The sequence below is a fragment of the Calonectris borealis genome, chromosome 12, assembly GCF_964195595.1.
Source record: "Calonectris borealis chromosome 12, bCalBor7.hap1.2, whole genome shotgun sequence".
NCBI lineage: Eukaryota > Metazoa > Chordata > Aves > Procellariiformes > Procellariidae > Calonectris > Calonectris borealis.
The window spans coordinates 22,321,493-22,342,739 of NC_134323.1; the positions used below are offsets into that span (position 1 = coordinate 22,321,493).

At 55.8% G+C, this 21,247-nt stretch overlaps 1 protein-coding gene across 3 annotated transcripts; it reads left to right on the plus strand.

Annotated features, from left to right (window-relative positions):
• Window positions 1–812: 812 nt before the first annotated feature.
• On the plus strand, window positions 813–20,495 carry TCF25 (TCF25 ribosome quality control complex subunit). Of its 3 annotated transcripts, none has more exons than XR_012675445.1 (18): window positions 813–1,009; window positions 2,258–2,425; window positions 4,027–4,101; window positions 6,158–6,282; window positions 7,783–7,848; window positions 8,986–9,068; window positions 9,648–9,778; window positions 12,345–12,444; window positions 13,712–13,805; window positions 14,888–14,980; window positions 15,605–15,710; window positions 16,096–16,255; window positions 17,291–17,378; window positions 17,948–18,125; window positions 18,840–18,930; window positions 19,261–19,340; window positions 19,939–20,011; window positions 20,247–20,495. XR_012675445.1 is itself a non-coding variant. In XM_075161689.1 (18 exons), exons 1-18 carry the CDS (start codon window positions 830–832, stop codon window positions 20,406–20,408), a joined length of 2,127 nt encoding a protein of 708 aa, XP_075017790.1. In that variant the 5' UTR covers window positions 813–829; the 3' UTR covers window positions 20,409–20,495. The 3 variants fall into 3 exon arrangements, 2 of the variants coding, with proteins under 2 accessions (XP_075017790.1, XP_075017791.1); XM_075161689.1 differs by having other exon boundaries at window positions 17,948–18,106; window positions 19,168–19,340; XM_075161690.1 differs by having other exon boundaries at window positions 17,948–18,106.
• The last annotated feature ends 752 nt before the right edge of the window (window positions 20,496–21,247 follow it).

A 21,247-nucleotide genomic window follows, 5' to 3' on the forward strand; every position in this document is an offset into this window, starting at 1 on the left:
AGCCCCCGGGGGGACGGGGATGGATCCTGCCGGGATCACCCGCAGCCGCCAGCCTTCGCCCCCCCGGCCCCGCTTCTGTGCCAAGCCTGGCTGTGCCGGGCAGGCGCTAGCCACGCTGGGGTGCCCAGCGCCGCGGGCTGGCACAGCCGCTCTGTCCATCCCCACCCCGGCTAATAAACCCGCTGGGCTGCCCCTGGGGCCGTGTGGCTGTTCCTGAGTGGGTGGGTGGGGGGTCTTGGGAGGGGGGTGTGGGGCGTGAGCAGTCCCCCGAGTTGGGGCTGGGTGTCCCACCGCCCCCTTCACTCCACCGTGGCCTCCTTGATCGCGTGCAAGCATGGGCATCCCCCCGCGACCATGCTCCCTGCCCCCTGGCCGCGCACCACCCGAGACCCCTCACAGAGCCCGTGGGAAAATCCCGTCCCCCCATTCCCATGCCCCCCCAACTGCCCCCTGCCCCTCTGCATGTCCCCAGCCCCGGACCACCCCAGGCTGTCCCCCGGGTCCCACCCGTGTCCGCGGGCTGTGCCCCGCCGTGACCCCGCACACGGACCGTGGGAAAGTGCACGTTCCCACGCTCCCCCCCCGAGACATATTTCACGCGGTGATCGCGCGGGGCGCGAAGTAGGTCCCGGCAACTGCGCAGTGCGCCTGCGCAATGGGAGGGGTGGGGGTGTGACGCCGGAGGCGGGGCGCGCAGGCGCGCTGTCAGCCGGCGCGGTGGGGCGGAGCGGGCACGGCGGCCAAGCCCGCGCAGGCGCAGTGGTGCGGGGCGGCAGGGCGCAGGCGCGGGGGCAGCGGCGCGCGCAGGCGCTGTGCGTCGCGGGGCTCCATGTCGCGGCGGGCCCTGCGGCGGCTGCGGGGCGAGCAGCGGGGCCAGGAGGAGCCGGGCCTGGGCGAGCTGGGCCTGGACCCAGGCCCCGAGCGCGGCCGGGAGGCGCCGCCGCCAGCCGCCGCCAGGAGGGGACGCCGCGGACCGGCCCGCGCCGGCGTCAGCAACCGCTTCGAGCTGGTGAGGGGGGTGACAGGGCCGGGGGAGAGGTGGGGGCTGAGGAGTGGCGGTGCCTGGGGGGGGGACTCGGGGGACAGTGGCTATGGGCGGGAGCGGCTGAGGTGGCAGTGGCTGGGGGGGCACGGCTGAGGTGGCAGTGGCTGGGGGGGCACGACTGGGGTGGCGGTGGCTGGGGGGGCACGACTGGGGTGGCGGTGGCTGGGGGGGCACGACTGGGGTGATGGTGGCTGTGAGGCGGGAGCTGGGGTGGCAGTTATTAGGAGGGTGGGTGGCTGAAGGGTGACAGTGACTGTGAGGGGGTGACTCGGGGGGCAGTGACTGGGGAGGGGTTTGGGGGTGACTGGAGGGAACAGGGCGGCTAGGTGGCAGTGACCGAGAGGGGTGACAGTGACCTGGGTGGGGGTGACCGAGGTGGCAGTTTGTGGGAGGCAGTGGTTTGGGGTCAGTGCCTGGGGTGGGAGTGAGGGGTTTGGGATGGTGGGTGACTGGGAGGGCCTGGGGGGATGTGAGCTGGGGGGGCCAGGAAAGGGAGGGAGCTGGGGCGAGGTGGGGGTGTAGGGAGGGCTTGAGGGGCAGCAACTGGGGCTGAACTGGGAGGGAACTGGAGGGTGGCCTGAGGGGGGCTGGGTGGTCTGGGTTGGGATGTTGTCAGAGCTGGGCCTGAGTATCGGGGTGGTCAAACAGCGAAACTGTTTTTGGGAATATTGCTGCCCCCTTCCCAGCCCCGCATGATCCCAGTGCTGAAGGTCGGGGCTCAGGCAGGCCCTGATGGCACAGATGGGTCCTCGGGGTGACAGAGCCTGGTCCTTCCTTTCCTGGCACCTTGGCCAGCCCCAGCCTCTCCTTCCCTGAGGCTTGGCTGTGCGAGCGTAGGCGAGGCTGGTGTTGGAGGCTCTTCCTAAGGAAGAGCAGAGACCAGTTAGGGCCGTGCTTTTTTCTGCCAGCCGTGCTGTGAAACGGACGCGTCGTTGTGGCCCTGTGCTCCCCTCCAGCGAGCCGGTGGGTGTGGGGCTGTTCAGGCGCCCGCTGGGTGACACACTTGAAATGAGGGGTCGTCCCCGTCCATCTGCTGGAGAAGCCAGTCAGGCAGCTGAGCCCTGCGCTGCTTCTGCGATGTTTTTCTCTTCCATTTGCAGGTGGGAGTGGAACAGATCAGATCCCTGGGGAATTCTGTCCCCCGGGCACAGGAGAGGGCAGAGCGCAGCCCCGCGCCGGCAGTTCCTGCAGCTTGTCCGTCTGTTTGCACAGATCACCGCCGAGGAGTCGGAGGATGAGCCGCTGTCCAGGGAGGAGCGAGCGGATGCCCGGCTCAGTGAGCGGGACGCAGCAGGCGGGAACAACGAAGGGGCTGTAATTGCAGAGACTGAAGGCGATGGGCAGAGAGATGGGGAGGAGGCAGAGCAGCCGGACCAAACGGTAACTAAACCGGAAGAATCTAGTGATGATGGCGATCACCCCGTGAGGTGCAGAGAGAAGGTTTCTTACCTCCCTGTCTCTGTGCCGAGGAGCTTTGTGGTGCCAGACAAGTGTGTTTCTTTTCCCTTGCACCTGGGTTTTGTCAGATGCTGAGGATGTGAGCCTCAGGGGAGAGACTCACGCAGGGAGCTTAAATCCAGGTGCTTGGGGCTCCAGATCTGGAGGAGAATGAGCAGTTTGGTGCTGAGGGCTGGGTTTGCGCCTAGGATCCAGGGAGATTTTACAGCTGCAGAGGGTAGGTTCCTGACGAAGACCTTGTGCTGCGTCCTCACGAGCGCTGAGGTCAGGCAAAGCACGCAGGAAGGAAAGCACCCTGGGATTCTGAAACGGAGATTGCTTCTCTGCTCCCCGCTGCACAATTAATTGAGCCCTGCACCGCACGTGGGGCTGGGCTGGTGGGTAAATGCTCAGTGAAGCGTTTGTTTTGGAGTGGATGATGTGAAGACTCCAAGCAATGTAAACTAAACACTGAACTTGTTCTTTTCTGGAGCATTTTATTGTTGTTTTGTGTTAAGATTCCCTCCGGTGTCAGCTCAGAAGTGTCTCTTTGCAGAAGCACATAAGGAAAGGGGCACTTCAATTAACAATTTGACATTGCAAGTCTAGCCCGTGTCTTACTGGAGATGAGGATGGGGGGGAGTGGAGGGGGATCGGCCCACCCGTTAGGGCTCAGCATTTGGGGTGTGTGCCCATGGGTTTTGGGTGCCAGACAGTGTGGCCAGAGGAGCAAAGACCACTGTCAGTGCATGCTCCAGCTGTGCTGGTGGCCTCAGCCAGCCCAGGGGCTGGGGAATGCTCTGGATGTGCGGTGTGGGCTCTGCTCGGTCGGTCCCCTGGCTGCAGCGGGCCCTGTCCCAGTGAATTTGCTGCGTAAGCACTGCAGGGTGCACCTGCTGCTTCTCTCAGAGCTTCCCGGGTAGAAACGTGGGAGTCCTCGGCAGGCATCTCCCCGCTCTTTGATAGAGCCAAATTGGGGCTGCACGTTCCCCTGGTTCCGAAATCAGCTGTGGGGTTGTTCTGGTAACGCCGTTACTCGCTGTTTTACCTGCGTAGATCCTGGAAACGTCATTTTTAGCTCTGTCTGCACTGGGGAAGAGCCAGCATGGACAGCAGTGTGCCTGTCGCCTTAGGGAATGCCATGCAGCATCGTGAGCTGAAGTAGCTGCGTGGGCAGCGAGAGGAGCCTGTATCACGTGGTGCTTTTGGGCAGCTGTTGGTTTCTGTGGAAATCGGAGTGACTGATGAAACTGTCATGCTCACTAGAAAGACAGAAATGAAGTTTATTCTAGGGAGGGAAGGAGGGCTGAAACATTTCCTCCACACGTGGCGTATTTAAAGAGTTTCTTGCCTGATTTTGTAGTCTCGGACATTGATATGAAAGTCAGCTGAGATTTAACCCTTGCATTTGTAACCTTTGGTGCTTTCCTCCATTTTCTCCTTGTGTCTTAATTTCCACTCGCTGGCAAACTTGAAACCTGGTGGAGCTTTCATCCGTATGCTCCCTGGGCGTGCTCTGACAGCTGTTCTGTTTCTCTTTGCAGCCCATCTTGAGTAACAAGCCACGGAAGAAAAAAAAGAAAAGGAAAACCAAGAAAACTTCAGCAGAGGAGACTCTGGTATGTCTGCATTTGCTCTGAGTTAGCGGCTGTGCTGATTTCTGCTTTGGGATTGACAAAGGGGCTACTCTGAGGTGGCTGCAGAAAAGATTTTGAGGCAAAAATGCTCCTTTTTGCATTGTACTCATTTCAAATTACGAAATGGCAGCAGCAGCTTTTGACTGGGGTCCTTCAAGCAGGCAGGACTGGCGCAGCTCTGCTGCAGATGCTTAGAGCTGAAATCCTCACAGTGGCATCTTCTTTCATCTCTGCTTCTCACGGGAGGGGGTACTGTGCGAGGGTTTTTGCATTTTTGTTATATTTTCCTTGCCCTACTTAGGTAGATCTCCCGGCTCTGCAGAGCCACACAGAGCTGTCACTGCCAGCCATCGTTTATGTTGCCTTCTCCTCCGTGCACAGCCGCACACCTTCTCTGTAGTTTGACATCCGATGGCTGAACGCCGGCAGGAGCATCTGCTAGTGCGTAGTCAGCAAATGCCGTGCCAAGTGCTCTTCCCATGGGACCTGCTCTGTCCTCTCGGCGATGAAGGGAGCGAGGGGACAGTGACTCTCTCTGACTAAGCTGTCTACCCCTAAGGAAGTGTGCTTGGAGTGAGAACTTTATCCAGTGTCTGTGTTTGTTGTGGGTAAAGCTATAAGAGACAAATGTGTATGCTTGAATATACTTCATCTACTTGAGCTAGGCTAGGAGACTAAACAGATTACAGTCATTGGTCTTCTAAATTCAATAGAAAAAGTTCAAGTGGGAGGTAGTTTTCTGCTAAGGTTTAAGAGTCTTAACTATTCACTCGGAGGAGATCCTTTGCTAAACACCCTGAGCCACAGCATGCTGAAGTGCCGAACGGGTGAGCCGTGACTCCAGTGTGGGTGCCCGGCTGGCCGCCGCCTCCCCGGGAATTCAGCTGGGCGAGCTCAGAGCAAGTTACTAAGGTAGAGAACCCGACCAAAGAGCCCGTTTCCTCTCCCAGTCCGAGAATAACGAGCAATAGGGTGACATCTGCCAGCTGCAGGCTCTAGGGAGACTTCATACCCAGAAGCAGGCAGTTTCATTTGCCAGCTGGAGATAATACTACCCTTGTTCAAGCAATTAAATGCAGAGCACGTTATAAACTTTTCATGTATCCATTCCATGCGGAGTGGCTATATTTAGCTGGAAAAGGCAAGCTTGCAGTGCTATTTGGGTGTCATGAATGGAATTCCGTGTTCCACCCACGTACATCATGAGGAGGATGTGAAACGGCCGCATAAGAAATGCGTCATTTGCTATTTGTGGGGAAAAGTAGAGGAAAATCAGGATAAAAGTGTTATACAACTGTTGAGCGTGCGCTGCTGGATATATTCTTTGGGTTGTTAGAAGCTGGGGAAAGTGAGAGTGCAATACATTAGAGCTGGGTTAAAATCATGCGAGTGCTTGATATCTTATTACAAGGGTCACAGCAGAAACTTAGTGTTTCTGTGGAAAGCAGACAGTAAAGGCTGATTATTTAAATATTTATCATTAAAATCAGCACACCAACATTTCGTGTGATTGTAGGGATTCTAATAAATAAACCAGACAAAGCACAGCGAAGACTGGGTGGGAAGGGGCAGACCAGAGACCAGGCACACACAGACTTGTGAGCTTTGTGTTAGGCTGGAAGGGACTCCTGTGGCCAGCCCTCGCCCACGTTAGATATATTCTGCTGGCATGTTTGGACTCGTGATGGTGTGAAGAGCAACTTCACGCTATCGTGATACCTTGAGCAAGCGGAGAACAGCAGGCAGCCCTTTCGGGGGCAGTTGGACAGGGAAGGCAGGCTCAGGGTGGGATTCCTGAGGGAATGAAGGGCGCTGGGTGCAGAGTAGGAGGCCTCAATAAGACACAGGACATGCACACCCGAGGTGGGCAATGGGGTAGCAGCAAGGCGAGTAGTAGGGGCTGCACCAGTATCGCACGGAGATTGGGATGAGCCGAAGGACCCGGAGGCAGCTGGGTGCGATCTCTTTTGGGTGACCTGCGTGCCGCAGTGACTCACTCTGTAATAACTGCCTTGTATTTGCATGTGCCTATCTTAAGGAAGACAATGACCTGGAAGACATCGACAGCCTGCTGGAGAAGATTGAGGATACCAATGGGCTATCGCAGCAAACCCAGAGCGGAATAATCACTGACAGCAGGCCTCTGCTCTATGTAGAGCACAGGTAGTGCTTGCTTCCTTTCTGATTTTGGGCTTGGGCGTGACAGGGGTACCTGTTCCCACAAGGAAGGGAGTTGGGAGCCTACCAGCGTGAATTCAGGACCTTGCTTGACAGAGGTTGTGGTAATGGTTGTGCACAGCTCCGTTTCTAACCATTGCTCTTAGAGCTGTGTTTGGTTTTGAGCCGTGACTGGTGTTCTCTGCTGTCATGCCTGGTTTGAGTGGGTGTCTGGACCAGATTAACCTCCAGAGGTGCCTTCCAGCCTAAAATACTCCATGACTCTGTAGGAGAATCTCTGCAGAGCTGCTGAGAGCCCTGGTGCATAAGGCTTTGCAATCAAACCCACTCGGCCAGGTGAGCGGCTGCAGCAGGCCCCAGTACAGCATGTGCTGTCCTCCGAGGAGGGCTAAGCAGTGCCAGGAGCTTAATTTCATCAGGAAAGCTCGTTAGACTTGTCTGACCTTTCCCGCGTGTCACCATCAACAAAGTGGACTAAGTGCCAAGCATGTCCACGAGCTGAAGAATGAATCGGCCTCAAACTTGAGACCTGTAACATCTGGGCCTGTTGGGAATGGGCCGGCTGGTGGGTCCCACGTGTTTCGGAGCCCTGGGCTGGTGCAGACACTGGCAGCTCTTTCTGTTTCTGGAGAAAACATTTAAACTTGTAGCTGGGATGACTTCACCGGTCCAGGTTTTGAAACATCAAGACTGAGTCTAGGCTGGTGTGCTAGCACAGCCTCTTCAGGGACACTTCAGTAAAGGCAGGAATGTTTGTTATCTAGAGGTGGTTTTAAACCTCAGTGATATCTCTGGTCAAGTAAATATTATTCAGAAACCTTTGAGAGCTGGATAACCTCCAAGTGGGTGAGGGTTGGCAGTGCTGGATCTCAGCCTTCCCACTCCCTCTCTTCAAGCCCTGCTTGCTGGATGGCAGAGAGAAATCCCTCTCAAATACGCCTCCCTTCTCTGGGCCAAATGTTAGATCAAGAAAACCGTAGGTGTTGCCATGCTTTGATACAAGATCTTTGTATTAAAAAAACGTATTTTAATCCTTGCCAGCCGCCATGCGGTGATTATGGTGCTTGCCCCGAATTGCAGGCTGCCACTGCTAGATTCGGCAGCAGGTGTCTCGCGTTTTCCAGGCACGCATACCCCGGGCGTGCACTCCTGAACGGCGGCTGTCCTGGGAGTATCCCAGACTAAGGCCCCAGCTGCCCTGGAGAGGGCAGCAGAAGTATTCCCCAGCTCAGCAGTGTTTAGCAGCAGAGCACAAAGGAAGCGTGCATCTGTTTGAACAAGGGTTTTGATGCCTCCTGTTCTGGCCGGTTTTAGGCTCCTTTCGGTTTGTTGTGTCAGATCGGTGGTGTGTGTGACAGTTCAGGGGCTTGGCCACAGACAGTTCAAGGTACAGAACACTTGGCACTGATGGAGAAGACTCGAGTGTCAGACTCTTGGCTATGTTTAACTGATGGTACCTTTTCTTTCTTGTTTCAACCTTCCCAGAAACTTGAATCCAGAGAACGAGTTGAAGAGATACTTTGGGGCTCGAGCTGTTCTTGGTGATCAGAGGTTAGTCCAGAATTTAATATTAAACCTTTTCAAAGTCCGAGTCGGTGTGTCTGTCCTTCCTTTTGTATGGCTTACCGAGCCCCCAGTGCCACCCCTGGGCAGGGAATCCAGGGTTCAGGGTGTCTTACTCATTTAGTAGTCGCTTGTTGGAACAGGAGAATTTTTTTTTTGTGATATGTGTGGAGGGGGGGAGTAAGACTTCTCCAGGCTTTTGCTAGCATTTGCTTTTTCTTCTGCTGATTTCCCCTCTCATCTACTGTCAAACACCCTTCTAAAGTCCTTTCACTCAAATTCATAGAGTATAGACTCTTGGATTTTTTTTTTTTCTTTCTCCAGCATTTGTCGCTTGTTGCTATTCCAAAGTCTCTGATGTCTTACAGAGTGGACCCTGAATGCTTTCCAGAGGGTCTCATGCACTTGCTTTAGGGGCCCAGGGAACCTACTGCTTCTTGGGTGTGAGGTCTCTATAGGTATCCATTGCACTGTGGTCAGTGTTATCCAGAAATCCCTGCTTTCATGAGCTGTTGAAAAATGTGCACATAAGAAGGGTATAAGCTCAGAGCAGTGATGGTAGAAGCAGAAGCCTTCTCTGAGAGAGTCTGTGAAAGAGTATTTAGTGCTTGAGGAAGAAGCAGCAGTCCCTCTGCTGAGGGGACATGACTTTCTTAGAGTGGCCTTGATTTCTGAATTCCTCCTGCCCTGAACCAATAAATTGGTTGCATTTGTGAGTACGGCTTAAACTAAATCAGTTGACATTTGAAGGCACTGCTGGGAAGAGGGATGAGTCAGAGGGATATGGGGCTCTCTTAATTGGACCTGGGAAGCTGTTTGAAGCAGAGGCAGCTGAGAACTTGGCAGGAATAAAAACAGGGGAGAGAAGCTATTGAAGTGGAGATGCTGGAGGCACTGGCTGGCCCAAAGAGGAATGGTTGAAGTAGGGCAGAGCCTGAGTGAAGGTATGTTGTGTCTTGAAGGCAAACATGTTAAAGCTCTGGGCAAAAGCTCCTTGTGGCAGGGCTGCAGCTGGGGAAGAAGTTGGATCTCTTTTTCCCTGAATCATCCTCTTTCTGGCTGGTTTCAGCCCTCCTCATTCTGTTGGTACGGAGAAACTGTGACCTTCTGTGTTTATTTCCTCAGGCCAAGGCAAAGACAGCGCCAATATGTCCGCAGCACGTGGCTGACGGCTCCCAAGAACACCTGGCCGCGCTACAGCAAAACAGGTGAGGCTTTCGGTGCCACCACCCGAAGCACCGCGCTGCCGCTAGCTGATGGGGCACGTCAGTCCCGTGCCTATGTTGGCACGGGCGGCCGCTCCTGCCAGCCTGGCTTTCCTAGAGCCTCCGCTCACGGAAACTGGAGCTGCTTTCATGAGCTGCCAGGCCCAGGCTTCACGCTGGCTGATGCAGAAAGGGAACTGCTCGTCAGCTGATGGAAATACCTCCTTTCTCCACAGGGAGACCTCTGTTGTATTGTGTCTTAGCATCTGAGCTTTTTTCCTCCCCTTACTGGAGGTAGCAGGTGCTGAGTACTTCCCCCCTTACAGCAGTCTTGCTGGATAATGGGAAATACCCGTGGGGAGAGCAAGCTGCCTGGGCTTCTCGGGGCGGGGGGGTTCAGACTTTGACTCGTGGGAGGAGCGAAAGGAGTGAAATTCTCTGGGAGTTTCTGAAAACACGTGTGGCTTTGGACCCAGTGGTGTGAATGAGCTTTCCGTGTTACAAGAAAGCGGAAGAGCTTCTCTTGCCGCTGCGCTCGCAAGCTGGCAGCAGCGGTACCCACGTCTCCCATGCACTCTCTAGGTATTGCCATGCAGCTGGTGGACACCAGGAGGGGGGTGCAGCACTTCACGTTTGAGCACCATCGCGAGTACCAGCAAGTGCAGTTCAAGTTCCTGGATGCTGTAGAGTCCATGGACCCCAACAACATTGTGGTATGTTGTGAAATTGGGTGGCCCACGCTGTTACCTCCTGCGTTCCTGCAGCCCCTTTCCCTGGCAGGGGAGGTGGGGTGATGCATCCCAGTGCTTATTTTTTGCCAGTCTCATTTTGAGCAGTAGAGCCCTGTGCCCCCTCTGCGTGGGGCAAGGCAGCGGTGCTTGCTGAGCTCTGCTTTCACCTTATTCATAAGATAAGTGACCACCTTGGTGCAAATGAGGTCCAGCGGCTGGTGGCCAAGCCTCGGCGGCTCTGCCCGAGAGCATGCCAGGTAGCCATCTGGAAGAGGAGCCCACAGGAACTGACCGTTTGGCTGAAAGGGTAGGAATAAAGCTCCCTTGTCTCAGCTCTTCAGCTAGGAAAGGAAAAATATTGTATAAACCGATCTTTAAATGGGAGTCTAAACTAACAGCTGTTCTATTTATAAACTCTTGCATGGATGAAAAATGTGTCTTGTCTTGGTATTTCAGCAAAACAGTCTTTGTGTTGAAAGTTCTTCATGCATGTCCAAGCTCATTAAACTGTATGGTAACATTTATAGTTTGTAGTGATAAGCAACAGTAAAATTGCTCTGCACCCTTCTGAACCATAATTGAGGTATTTTTGCTCTGAAAACCCTGGCCACATGAGCTCGGATACGTGCTCCGGAGAAGTTTCTTAAAGAGGCCATTGTCCACTAAATAAAGTTTACTTCCTTCTGCTTTCCCACCCTCTGCTCATGGCCACTGCTCTCTCCAGCTCATCCATTCTGCCTGCTGACTGGGCTTGAGGGATTCGCATTAAATGATGTGAGGTAGTTCCTATGCAGCAGTGATCAACCTGAGAGCCAGCGTCCTTAAGGACAGCTCAAACATGGTCTCACACGGCTGTGCAGAGCAGGACGGGTTTTCCATGGTACATTTTAGTCTTTGTGCTCTGTCCCTGTTAAGTGGGTCTGGCTATGTTTGAAGATATTCCTACAGCTTTAGCCTTTCAATTTTATGTTAAGGGTAAAATCTAACAGACGGGGGTTCACCCATGCCATACGTATTTCAAACCCCCAACCAGTTTATCTGTGACAGCCACAGTTTCACACAGCTGGAGCCCAGATCTGGCTTGCTGCTGTGGTTTCAGCATGCAAAACATGATTTTTTGGGGGTCCTGCTCAGTGAGTGTTTTTCTGCTCTTGCTAGTGGATTAAAAGGGTCTTGCTGGTGAAGTTGTAAGTGTGTGAAGAGCCCTTTTTCTCATCACAGTGACGCTAGGTGCTCCATTCTTCCAAAAAAGAGAACTAGAAAGGAGCTTAAGAGCAAGCAAGGAAGGGCTAAAACGTCAGGCAAGTGGCACCAAGGCAAAGGCGCTGAGCTGGGACAGCCTAGAACATAAAGGTTTTGTACTGTAGGTGGTCACGCTGGCCAGCACTCTGCAGATGTATGACTTCTTGGGCTTTTGAAGCTGTATTTTTCTGTTTTGAGGGGGGCAAAATCCCCAAACTAAGCCGTGAGGAGATTTGAAGTAGGTTCAGTATTTTCATACTGAAACTGAGTTTTAGGTACTTGGAAAAAGTAGCCCATTTATAATATAATTAGTGAATGCAGAGGTTTTTGAGGTGTGGTTAAACTTCTATTCTGGAAGTTTGGAAGCCTGGAAAAAAAATATTCTTAATCCATTACCATTCGGGAGCTGGATCCTGGAATTGTAATAGATGTGTCAAAATGTCCTCTCAGTACCCAGAGGAAACAAAAGCCTGATCAAATGCTCAGAATTGTTAGGGTTTAGAGAATAAAACAAAAATGTAATTATGCCTGCTGCCTGCATCTTGAACGTTGTGTGCAGTTCTGGGCCTTCCAGAGGATATGGTGCAGCAAGGAGAGATCCCGAGGAGGACAGCAAAGATGATCAAAGGCCTGGCATGCCCTCAGCGCTGGAAGAGCTGGGTCGGCTGGGAGAGAGGTGCCTGGGGGAAGCTGCAATTGAGGGCTCAGATCCTGCGTGGGGTGGGGAGAGATCTCCCTGCCGTCCCTTCCAACGCAGGGATGAAGTGGTGGGTTGGGATTAAAGGAAGCTCTTTGCATTGCGTGCTTAAGCGGTGGCTTTCTGTATCGCAGAGCTGGGGTGCTGGTCAGTAAGTGAAAAAATTCACGAGAGGAGACACCATTACTATCAGTGGCATCTTTGATAGTGGGGGTCCCTGAACCCCTGAAGGTTGGCAGCTTGTGCTGGGAGTCATCCTGTGTGCCCAGCTTCGTGCCCTCTTTCCCAGGTATCTGCTTTTGGAGACAGGGCAAGATGGACCTCTACTCTGACCCAGCGTGACTGCTCTTAGGTTCTTTTAATCCATAGTTTTCGCCTTTCACGTGAGGTGCGTCCCCAGCTTGCACTACGGTCTGAGCATTGGCTCTCTGGTGGTGTGGGACAGGATTTCTTCACCTTCAGACCCAGGGGCAAGAACAGCCCCTCTCTTAGGCACGGTGTCAGGACGTTTGCCTCCCTGCCACGCTTACAGAGCTTGCCTCATAGGCAGAGTGCACGAGAAACCCGCGATTTGTGCCATCGTGTAATCAAGCTCATGCTCTTCTGTAGCTGCTGCTCCAGATGAACCCGTACCATGTGGACTCCCTGCTGCAGCTCAGCGACGTGTGCCGGATGCAGGAGGATCAGGAGATGGCCCGTGATCTCATAGGTAAGAGCTGAGGTGAGGAGCAGATGTCCTGGCGTGAGGTGAGGTGGGGTGGGAGCTGCTGCTATTCACTGTCCCAGTTTTGCCTTCTCCCAGCTCCGCCGGCTGCTGGGGAAGGGGCAGCAGCAAGGGTGATCGGTCCCTCTCCAGGCTGAGTCGGTGAGAGCTTGCTGAGGGTGGATGTGGAAACGCCGGCCTGGCTGAGTCCCCGGCGGGGTCTGCAGAGCAGCGTGGCGTTGTGCTGCAGAGGCAAGGCTTGTCACCAGCTGCCGATACGTACGGCACGGGGAGGGAGAGGTGGTGCTGGGGCATCGGTCTGCAGATGTGCACACACGCGTTCCTAGTGCCGAGCAAGTCCCTGCTGAAAGTCTCGGCTGAACAGTTGCTGTGAATTAGTGATGAAGGGCTTTCGGTTCAGTTTTGGTTTTGTTTCAACAGAGAAGCAGCAAACCAGAAGGGTTGGTTTGGCTCTGTCTGCGAGCACTCTGCCTTATATCATCCTGCAGACCAGCAGCTTTCACTGGAGGCTTTTAAATAGAGCCGGACGTGCTTTTCTGGGGCAAAGCACATCAGTGTTCACCTTCAAAATGAATGGAAAGATTGTCTGGACGTGGCAGGGTCCCACCTGCAGGAAGGTCTGATTTAGTAGCTATGAGATAGAGCAGTGCAAGGGACGCTCCAAGAAGTCTACCCCCTCTGCGGGGAGCGTGCCCAACCCTCCGGGCCAGCCTGCCTTGCCTTCCCCTGACCAGCGTCTTGCAGGTCAGCACGTCGGGCTCTGCTCCTCGGGGCACCGCAGGCTGCGTGGGGGCCAGAGGCATCCTGGAGGATGGCTGCCCCTCGGGCTGCTGCGCTGCAGTCTCGGCTGTCAGATGTGTTGTTTGGTAACCAGGGCATGTGCTCTCCAGCATGATAGGAGGGGCCAGAGGTGAAGTGAGGACAGGATCTTTGGCCCCATGTGAAGATAGTTGTGGCAGAGGCAGCTGTACCAGCCTCAAGCCCAGACCTCTTCCAGAGGAGTTACTTTTCACAACCGGAGCATGACCTAATGCCAGCAGACGGGAACAGGGCTCACTTGCCTGAGTATCTGCTGTGACCACCTACTCTGAAGTAGCTTTGTGCCTTGCTAGAGTGTGAACAAGCTTATTTCATGGGTGCCAGAGCTCTCTCCATGTCTTCTGGGCCAAATCAACTGCCATTTTGTGAGCAGTGGGGCTGCGTGGTATGCCGGGGTGGTGGCGTGCCCTGACGCTGTTCTTGCTGTCTGCAGAGCGGGCGCTGTACAGCCTGGAGTGCGCCTTCCACCCCGTCTTCAGTCTCACCAGTGGGACCTGCAGGCTGGACTACCGGCGGCCGGAGAACAGGTAGGCGGCACGCCTGCCTGCCCCACGTCTGCCGGAGAGCTGTCGCGGCGTGCCCTGGTCTACTTTGGACACAGAGACCCAGATTCACAACGTCTGCTGCGTCATCCGCGCTGGCGGGGGGACCTTGAACGTCCCTTTCTGTTGGTACAAGCTCTGCCGCTGGGCGGCCGATGGCAGTGTCCCTTGGCAAGGCAGCAGTGGGGCTCCTGAGATGGGTGCTGGGGTACCGGCAGCTCTTGCTCGGCCAGGTCACTTGCACTGAGGATTCTTTGCAAAGCATCCTCTTTCCCAAGGGATTTCTTACTGGAGCAGTAACTGCTCCTCCCCGTCACATCCTTCTCATGCAATTAGTACCCTTTAGCCCAAAATGGCACTTATTTTTGTCACAAAAATACTCGCTGCATGTTTACGGCTGTATTTGGTCACTTGTGTGCTGCCTGGCCAGCCTTCGTCCCCAGCACTTGCACTGCTCCCGGCCCAGTTCTTTATGTAATGATGGCTCTGCAGCTGCGGGGAAAGGTGACTTTATTCTGGGAATTTTCCAGTCAGCTGACCCAAGTCATCCCTCCCAAACTGCTGTACCTGGAGGTTGCTCAGATTTCCAGTACCCGCTCGCTAATGGGCTTGGTGCCGTCTGTGACCTGAATGTTGTGATCTGTGTCTCGCCTGATTTGGGTGTTAGTCCTCCCCCCGTACGCGTTGTGCATGCTCTGTGTCACCGTCCCCGCGCGGCTGGGTGGGCTGGGACAAGGCAGGATGCAGACTCTGGGGATTTACTTGTTTCTCTTGTCCTGCGTTGTCGGCCAGTCTGCGAGAGCACAAGGCTGTGGGGCCTTGGGGAGCAGGGATGGAGCAGATTACGGGATTGCTGTCCCTATGCTTACACAAATAAATTAAAAACAAAAAAAAGATGGGATCGTGAGGGGTCTGTGGCACTCCGTACTGCACCAAGCTGGCTGCACTGCAGCGCTGATGCTTGGGGGGCGAGGAGCTGGGGCTGACCTTGGGTCCCCGTTCTTGAGTGGCATGAGGTGCTTCTCTCCAAATCTACCTTCTAAAACCTGCTCCTGTTCCCCACGCAGGGCTTTCTTCCTTGCTCTCTTCAAGCACTTGATGTTCCTGGAGAAGAGAGGCTGTCCCCGGACAGCCCTGGAGTTCTGCAAGCTGATTCTGAGGTAGGTGCCCCCGCCGAGGGCTGCTCCCCCTTTTCCTGCGGGATGGGGCAGGGCGTCTCAGGCTTGGGAGAACACGCTTCGAACAACACACCGAACCTAACCCTACCCAGAGGTGTACTACTGCTCCCAGGCTCAGTGAGGGCTTGTTTCCACTCCTTATAGATGCAGTGTCACAGGTTAGTTTTGGGCATGTGCTCTTATCTGTGGTGCTGCTTTGGAGAGAGGTGATTGTTGAGAAGGAGGCTTAAACAGCTGGGACCTGGGTGGCCCTTGCTCTCGACTGCTGAGCTGCGGGCCTGGCTGGTCCACAGAGCCCAGAGTCTCTGCAGAGCAGATGTAGAATGGTGCCTTCAGCCTGCTCGGTTTGTGGCCGTTGATCCTCCTCCTGGGTGGTGACAAGGGGGCTGTCGCCCCTCTGCAGGGACGCAGTCCGGGCAGGGCGTCGCACCGTCATCCTGGCCATGCAGGAACGATCGTGTTCCCGTTATCTCTGCCTGCTGAGTCACGGAAGCGCTCTGGATGCTAGTGGGAAAGTCTTGTTTGACATAGAAATGAGGACGGCTGCTTCAGCTTTTGTGACGCTGATTTTTTTTTTTCTCCCCTTGTGCTCGCCTCCCTCTGAAGCCTGGATCCAGAGAACGACCCGCTGTGTGTGCTGCTGATGATCGATTTTCTGTCCCTCCGAGCTAGAGAATACACCTTCCTGACCCGCATGTTCCAGGAGTGGGAGGTGAGTTGGCAACAGGCAGCCCTGGCAAGAGAGGGGCAGAGAGGGGAGAGCTGGTTCCTGGGATGGAGGGGGCGGCTGGGCCACAGAGCATGAGGTTTTCCTAACCAGCTTAGCCCTTTTGAGAGCTGTCTCATGGCCAGGCTGGCACCCCAAAATCATCGGAACGAGCCATAAAGGCTGGGGTGTTAGTTCTTGTAATTCTGGTACCCTGCAAACAATCGTACGAACTCAAAATTGCTTACTCAGTTGTGGGGGCACCAAGCCAGCGGCTGGAAAGTAACTTAATGCAGCAAACAAGAAACCCCACCCTGTGTACAGCCCAGCCACATCGAGATCGTTCTGCGTAGCATCATTTCTCGGTAAATCTGTCTCTCTGATCCTGCAGAGTCACCGGAATTTGTCCCAGCTGCCCAATTTTGCCTTCTCGGTGCCGCTGGCCTATTTCTTCCTGAGCCAGCAGGAGGAGCGCTCCGAGCTGGAGCTAAGCCAAGCCCGGGAGAGAGCCGCCCGGCTCATCCAGCTCGCGTTGATCATGTTCCCAAGCGGTAAGTCTGTCCCCACCGGTAAGTCCGTCCCTGCAGGCTTTGTCACTGTCTTCATCTGTGAGAGCGAAGGCTGGATTCCAGGCAGTCAAATGCAGAGGCAGCAGTTTGCCTGTGGGTTGCAAATGGCGTTCGCCTCTGTCCGTGGGAGATGGGAGCCCCGACTCAGGCCTCGGGCAGAGCGGCAGTGGCAGGTACTGCTGTACCTACGACTGGCGTGGCAGCGGTGGGATTCAGCCTTCTCTTCCGCACCGTGGCAGGGCCGGTGGGAGAACGGTGGAGCCGGGTAGGGCCCCCGCAGCCGTGAGCCCTCCACATGTTAGGAAGGGATCAGCGACTGTTCTCCCTGCTGTGCCCCCTGCTTGGGGCAGCTGATGCTCCTTCATTAGAGGCGGTCATAGGCGTGCAAGTAGGGGGAGGGTGAGAACCAGAGTCTTGGAGCAGGAAAGTGTTTCACCCCAGGGTTGCCCAGACCAGAGACAGCAAGTCTCTCTTGGCTTTCCCTCCGAGGCACTGCTCTGCTTTAGATGTGCTCTCGATGGGCGCCCATCGCTCTTGCTTTCATCCAGTTGGTGCTGCTGTCCATGAAAGGAGATATACAGGCCCTCTGGGCCCAGAGGAGGGTGTGTCTTTATAGGCAGGAATAACCAGCTCTCAAACAGAGGTTTAGTTTGTGTTGGCCGAAACCATCTTTTTTGCTGCTTGTCATGGTGGCTGAAATAAAACCCTTGTTCAAGTCCAAAGGCCAGCAGCATTAAGTGCAGAAAACTGCATCTTATTTCACTGGGGGAAAAAAAAGTTTGTTGTTCTTTTTCGTTTACTCTGGATCTGTTTCCATCATTCACGCAGAGATCAAAATGCAGCATAACCCCCAGCAGCATCCTCGCACCCTCCTTGCGTGGGTCCTCGTTCAGCGCCCCGGTGGGGTGCTGGCCCCCCGGGATGGGGCTGTCTCTGCAGCCCTGGCAGTGGTGACCACCGCTCCACGGTGCTCCTCGCCGGGCTGTTGAAAGCGAGCTGTCTGACTTTCTCCTGCAGTTCTTATGCCGTTGTTGGATCACTGCAGTGTGCAGCCCGATGCCAGGGTCGCGTCCCATTCCTTTTTTGGGCTGAATGCTCAGATAAGGTAAGCCCTGGAGATGTTCTCAGTAAAGAGAAGGAATCGATTTTGCCGGTAGTGGGGCTTTTGCTTGCTCAGACAGCTAATGGAGTTACAAAGCTGCGGAGGAGAATATTTGGTTTTCCTGAGTAGGCTGTTAGATGCTTTGATAATGGATTTTCATAATGGCCACCGGATAATGCTAATAGACCCACCTGACCTTAATGTGGATGGGTCAGAAGTTCATACCAGAGCTTGTTGGTACATGTAGTAAGAGAACAACGTGTGCGTGCTCTCAGGGCAGGCTGTCTCCTACCAGTCTGGATTTCTCTGACACGTGGTCCTCCTAAACACGCGAATGGTCTCCCCCTCGGGTCAAGGCAGTGTTAACTTTCATCTCATGGCTATGCTTATTCCAAAAATGGAGGCAGAAAAATTGCTGAAGGTAGATGGAAATAGCAAAGCAGGGAGCCTGCGATTCCTCTCTTTGTGTTCTCACGCCGAAGCACAGTGCAGAGACGAGCCCTTGCCAGCCCGTGCAGGGACCTGCAGGCGGGAAGGAGGAGAGTGCCCTGAATAACAACTGTCTCCCGTAGCCAGCCTCCCGCCTTGAACCAGCTGACCTCCCTCTACGTGGGAAGGACCCACTCCCTGTGGAAGGACCCAGCCGTCATGGCGTGGCTGGAGACCAACGTCCACGAGGTGTTGCGCATGGTGGATGCCCGGGACCCGCTGGTGGAGGAGTCTGAGCACAAGTGAGTGCGGCAGGCGGAGGTGAGCGTCTCTCGTACCAGCCATGGGTGCTGAAACACGGGGACGGAGCGGGCCGGCGGGCTCTGCAGACGAGAGAGGGGCTCTGTCCTGGGCTGCAGTGGCGCTGGGGCTTGCTCAGAGCCCCACGACTGCCAGTCTGATGGTGGCTGCTGATGCCAAGCGTTACACCGTGGGGCTGGGAAGGCAGAGGCTTTTCTTCCCTACTTTGCACAAGCATGAATGCGGAGCTGTACGTCTCGCTGGGGAGCGTGTGCTGCGCTGGCTTCCCCCAGCCTCGGCCGTCGCGCGTGCCCTGGAACTCGCCCCAGAGGGCGGAGGGGTTGCTGCTGGCTGGGAGGGGCAGGGGTGGCTGCACAGCTCACAGGCATTTACTGCACAGGGCAGGCGAGTGCTTAGAAACACTTTCCAGCTCTCGAAGTGGGAGAGAGAGGCATTAGGCCTTGCCCGAAACCGAAGTTGGTTTACTCTGCTGACCTGCAGAGGAACGGGGCCGGTGAGAGGGATCTGTGCAGCGTCCCTGAGCTTTCCGCTCTTTCATCTGAGGTCAGCAGCTGCCAAGTGACTTTGGCTTTGCCTTAAGCCAGCTCCGTCCGATACAGCACGTCCCCCCAGGGACAGGGATGAAGCTGACGATGCGCCTGGGGAAGCAGAAGTGGAAAGCTGGCTATGCTGAGGCGTGCTTGGTGCAACCCTCTGTCCCCTTCCCTGCTCTAGGAGGAAGATGCGGTACCAGAGCGCACCCAGGAATATCTACCGGCACGTCATCCTCTCGGAGATGAAGGAGGCCACGGCAGCTCTGCCTCTGGTGAGGGGCCCTGACAGGGCACAGGCGGTGCCGCTGCGTGCAGTGTGATGGCACTCGCGTCCCTGCTGCGCGTGCGGATGCTGGGCACGTCTTAAACCCCAGCCACCAGCACGAAACTCCTGCCTGACCTCGAAGTGTCCCCCCTGTACGCACGGCTTCCCGGGGCGGCACACGGGGGCGTGTGCGGGCAGGCGGGGCTGCAGCTAATGCCCGGCTCTGTTGTGCTCCCCACTTAAGGGCTGTCCAGCTGGTCTGACCATCTCCGTACCTCGGTGTTTGCTGCTGCTGGCGATGCAGCCTTCACCCCTTCTTTCTTCTCCCCCCCTGCAGGAGGTGACCTCGCAGCCTGTGATGGGGTTCGACCCCTTACCTCCCTTGGACTCCATTGTTTCCTACACCAGACCAGAAAGGTACCTTCACCGCTCGTTTCTGCGCTGGCACAGCCGGCGTGTTCCCGGCGCACCCTCAGCCCCGGGCCTGGGTGCACGTGGGCGCTCGGAGCTGACGTCCTCCTCCATCTCGGAGGAAGAGCAGCCTGGCTTGTGGTGCTCGCCGACAGGCAGCGCGTACAGGCAGGACTGGTCCTGCCGCTTTTCCTTGGTGGTCACTGTTGGAGACGGCGGCTGTTCACAGCCATTAAGGCAAAGGCTGCTGAAAAAATTTGGCTCTTTCTTAACTGAGGTGGTTTGGGGTTTAAGCGGAGCCGGCCATGGTGCACGCAGACCGTTCAGGTGAAACCCGTACGTGTCTTATGCACTGACCCAGCTCAGAGCAAACCTGCCAGTGCTTTTAATGACTGCTTTGCCCAGAGGCTGGCGAGCTGCTGGCTGCCTGGGGTAAGAAATCCCTGGGAATTCCCCGATACCCTGCTTCGGGGCTGGCTCGGGAGGGGCCGTGGGTTGGTCCGGACAGCGTGGTGGTCTCCAGCATCTCTGCGCTGCCTCAGCCCCAGCGAGAGGTCGAGTACCAAGCTGCCCCCTTAACCCTGGTGTGACTTCTGTCTTTCAGAACGAATCATCCATCCAACGAAAGCACTTTATCTCTCTTCTTCCGATCGCTGTTGCCAAATTTTAACTTGCAGGTATGTGCAGTCAGCTGCCGCTGGCAGATCGGAGCACACTTTTGCTGTCGGTACACAGAAGTTTCCACCGCAGTGTGTTTCTGCAAAGGGAGTGGCTCTTGGCATATGCAGTGTGTAAACGTCAGGTTGCAGAACAGCCTGATGCTTTTTGGCAAGCGGCATTGTCTCTCTCCCTGCCTGCTGCAGGCAGGCAGGCAGCTCCCTGCCTGGCCGCTCCAGCTCTGCTCTCTTGCAGGGGGACATCAGGCACGACGGGGATGAAGAGGCTGGAGCAGGGCAGGACCTTAACCAGGGGGTGAACAGGCTCATGGCAGCCATGCGGGACATGCTGGCGAACATCCAGTTTCAGGAACCCCCCCGGGACGACAATCCCGAAGGCGACGGGGATTGGGACTGAGCCGAGAGTGCGCGTCTCCCCCCTCCCACCCCTCTGTAATCACCCCCCCATCTTGTGTCGCACTCCAATAAAGTCACACAAACCCAAGGCACCCGCTCTGGCTGTGGGGACGGGCTCCGACCGGGGTGGGGAGCTGCCACCGCCAGCACCTTTCGCGTCTCTCGGTGGGGGGCGAGGACTGTCTGAACGTGGCGGAGCTAATCTACAGCAGCTGTCCCTCGGCCCCAAGTCAGCTTAGTCCCCTTCTGGCCTCCAGGCACGTTTGCTGTCCTATTCCCCTGTCTGCTCTTCTCCTCTTCTTCTGTTGAATGGCCGGGGGCTTTTTTGCCCGCTCCTGAGCCGTGTGCTGCCCTTTGTGCTTTCCCCAGCCCGAAGCCCCCTTCCCTCCCCGAAACCCTCCAGGCCCTGACAGCGCTGGACCTTCCAGCTTGCCGATGAAGGGCTCGGGGTGCGGTCCCTCAGGGTGCAGAGGAACAAGCCGCGCTCTGGCAGGGGCTCCCCGAGAGCCGCAGCTCTCCCTGTGCTACTGGAGGTGTGCGGGGAGCGGCTCTTCTTGTGCTGCAGCCGTTTGATCGTGCTGAGAGCAGAAAGGACCCCCCCCCTTTGTTTTCTCCCCCCATCCCTTGTTTCCCCTCCTTCACCTTGCAGAGCCAGGAATGAGGTCAGCTGCCTACAAACCTTGCTGCCTATAAAGCTTTTTTCCCCGTTTCTGCTGTGTAACGGTGGATATATGGCTCTAACGCTGAGCCAGGCTGCGCTGCCCGGAATAAATCCTCCTCCCTCTCCTCCTCCAGCGTCTGCTGCGTCCCCTCCCCAGGGAGCAGCTTGGATCCCTGGGG

What these genes read in the sequence shown, in the direction of transcription:
- TCF25 (XM_075161689.1), top strand. Translation starts at nt 830, where the DNA reads ATGTCGCGGCGGGCCCTGCGGCGGCTGCGGGGCGAGCAGCGGGGCCAG. An exon ending in CTGCTCTATGTAGAGCACAG is followed by an intron (nt 6,283 to 7,782) that starts GTAGTGCTTGCT and finishes CAACCTTCCCAG; the next exon opens with AAACTTGAATCCAGAGAACG. An exon ending in GTTGATCATGTTCCCAAGCG is followed by an intron (nt 16,256 to 17,290) that starts GTAAGTCTGTCC and finishes TTTCTCCTGCAG; the next exon opens with TTCTTATGCCGTTGTTGGAT.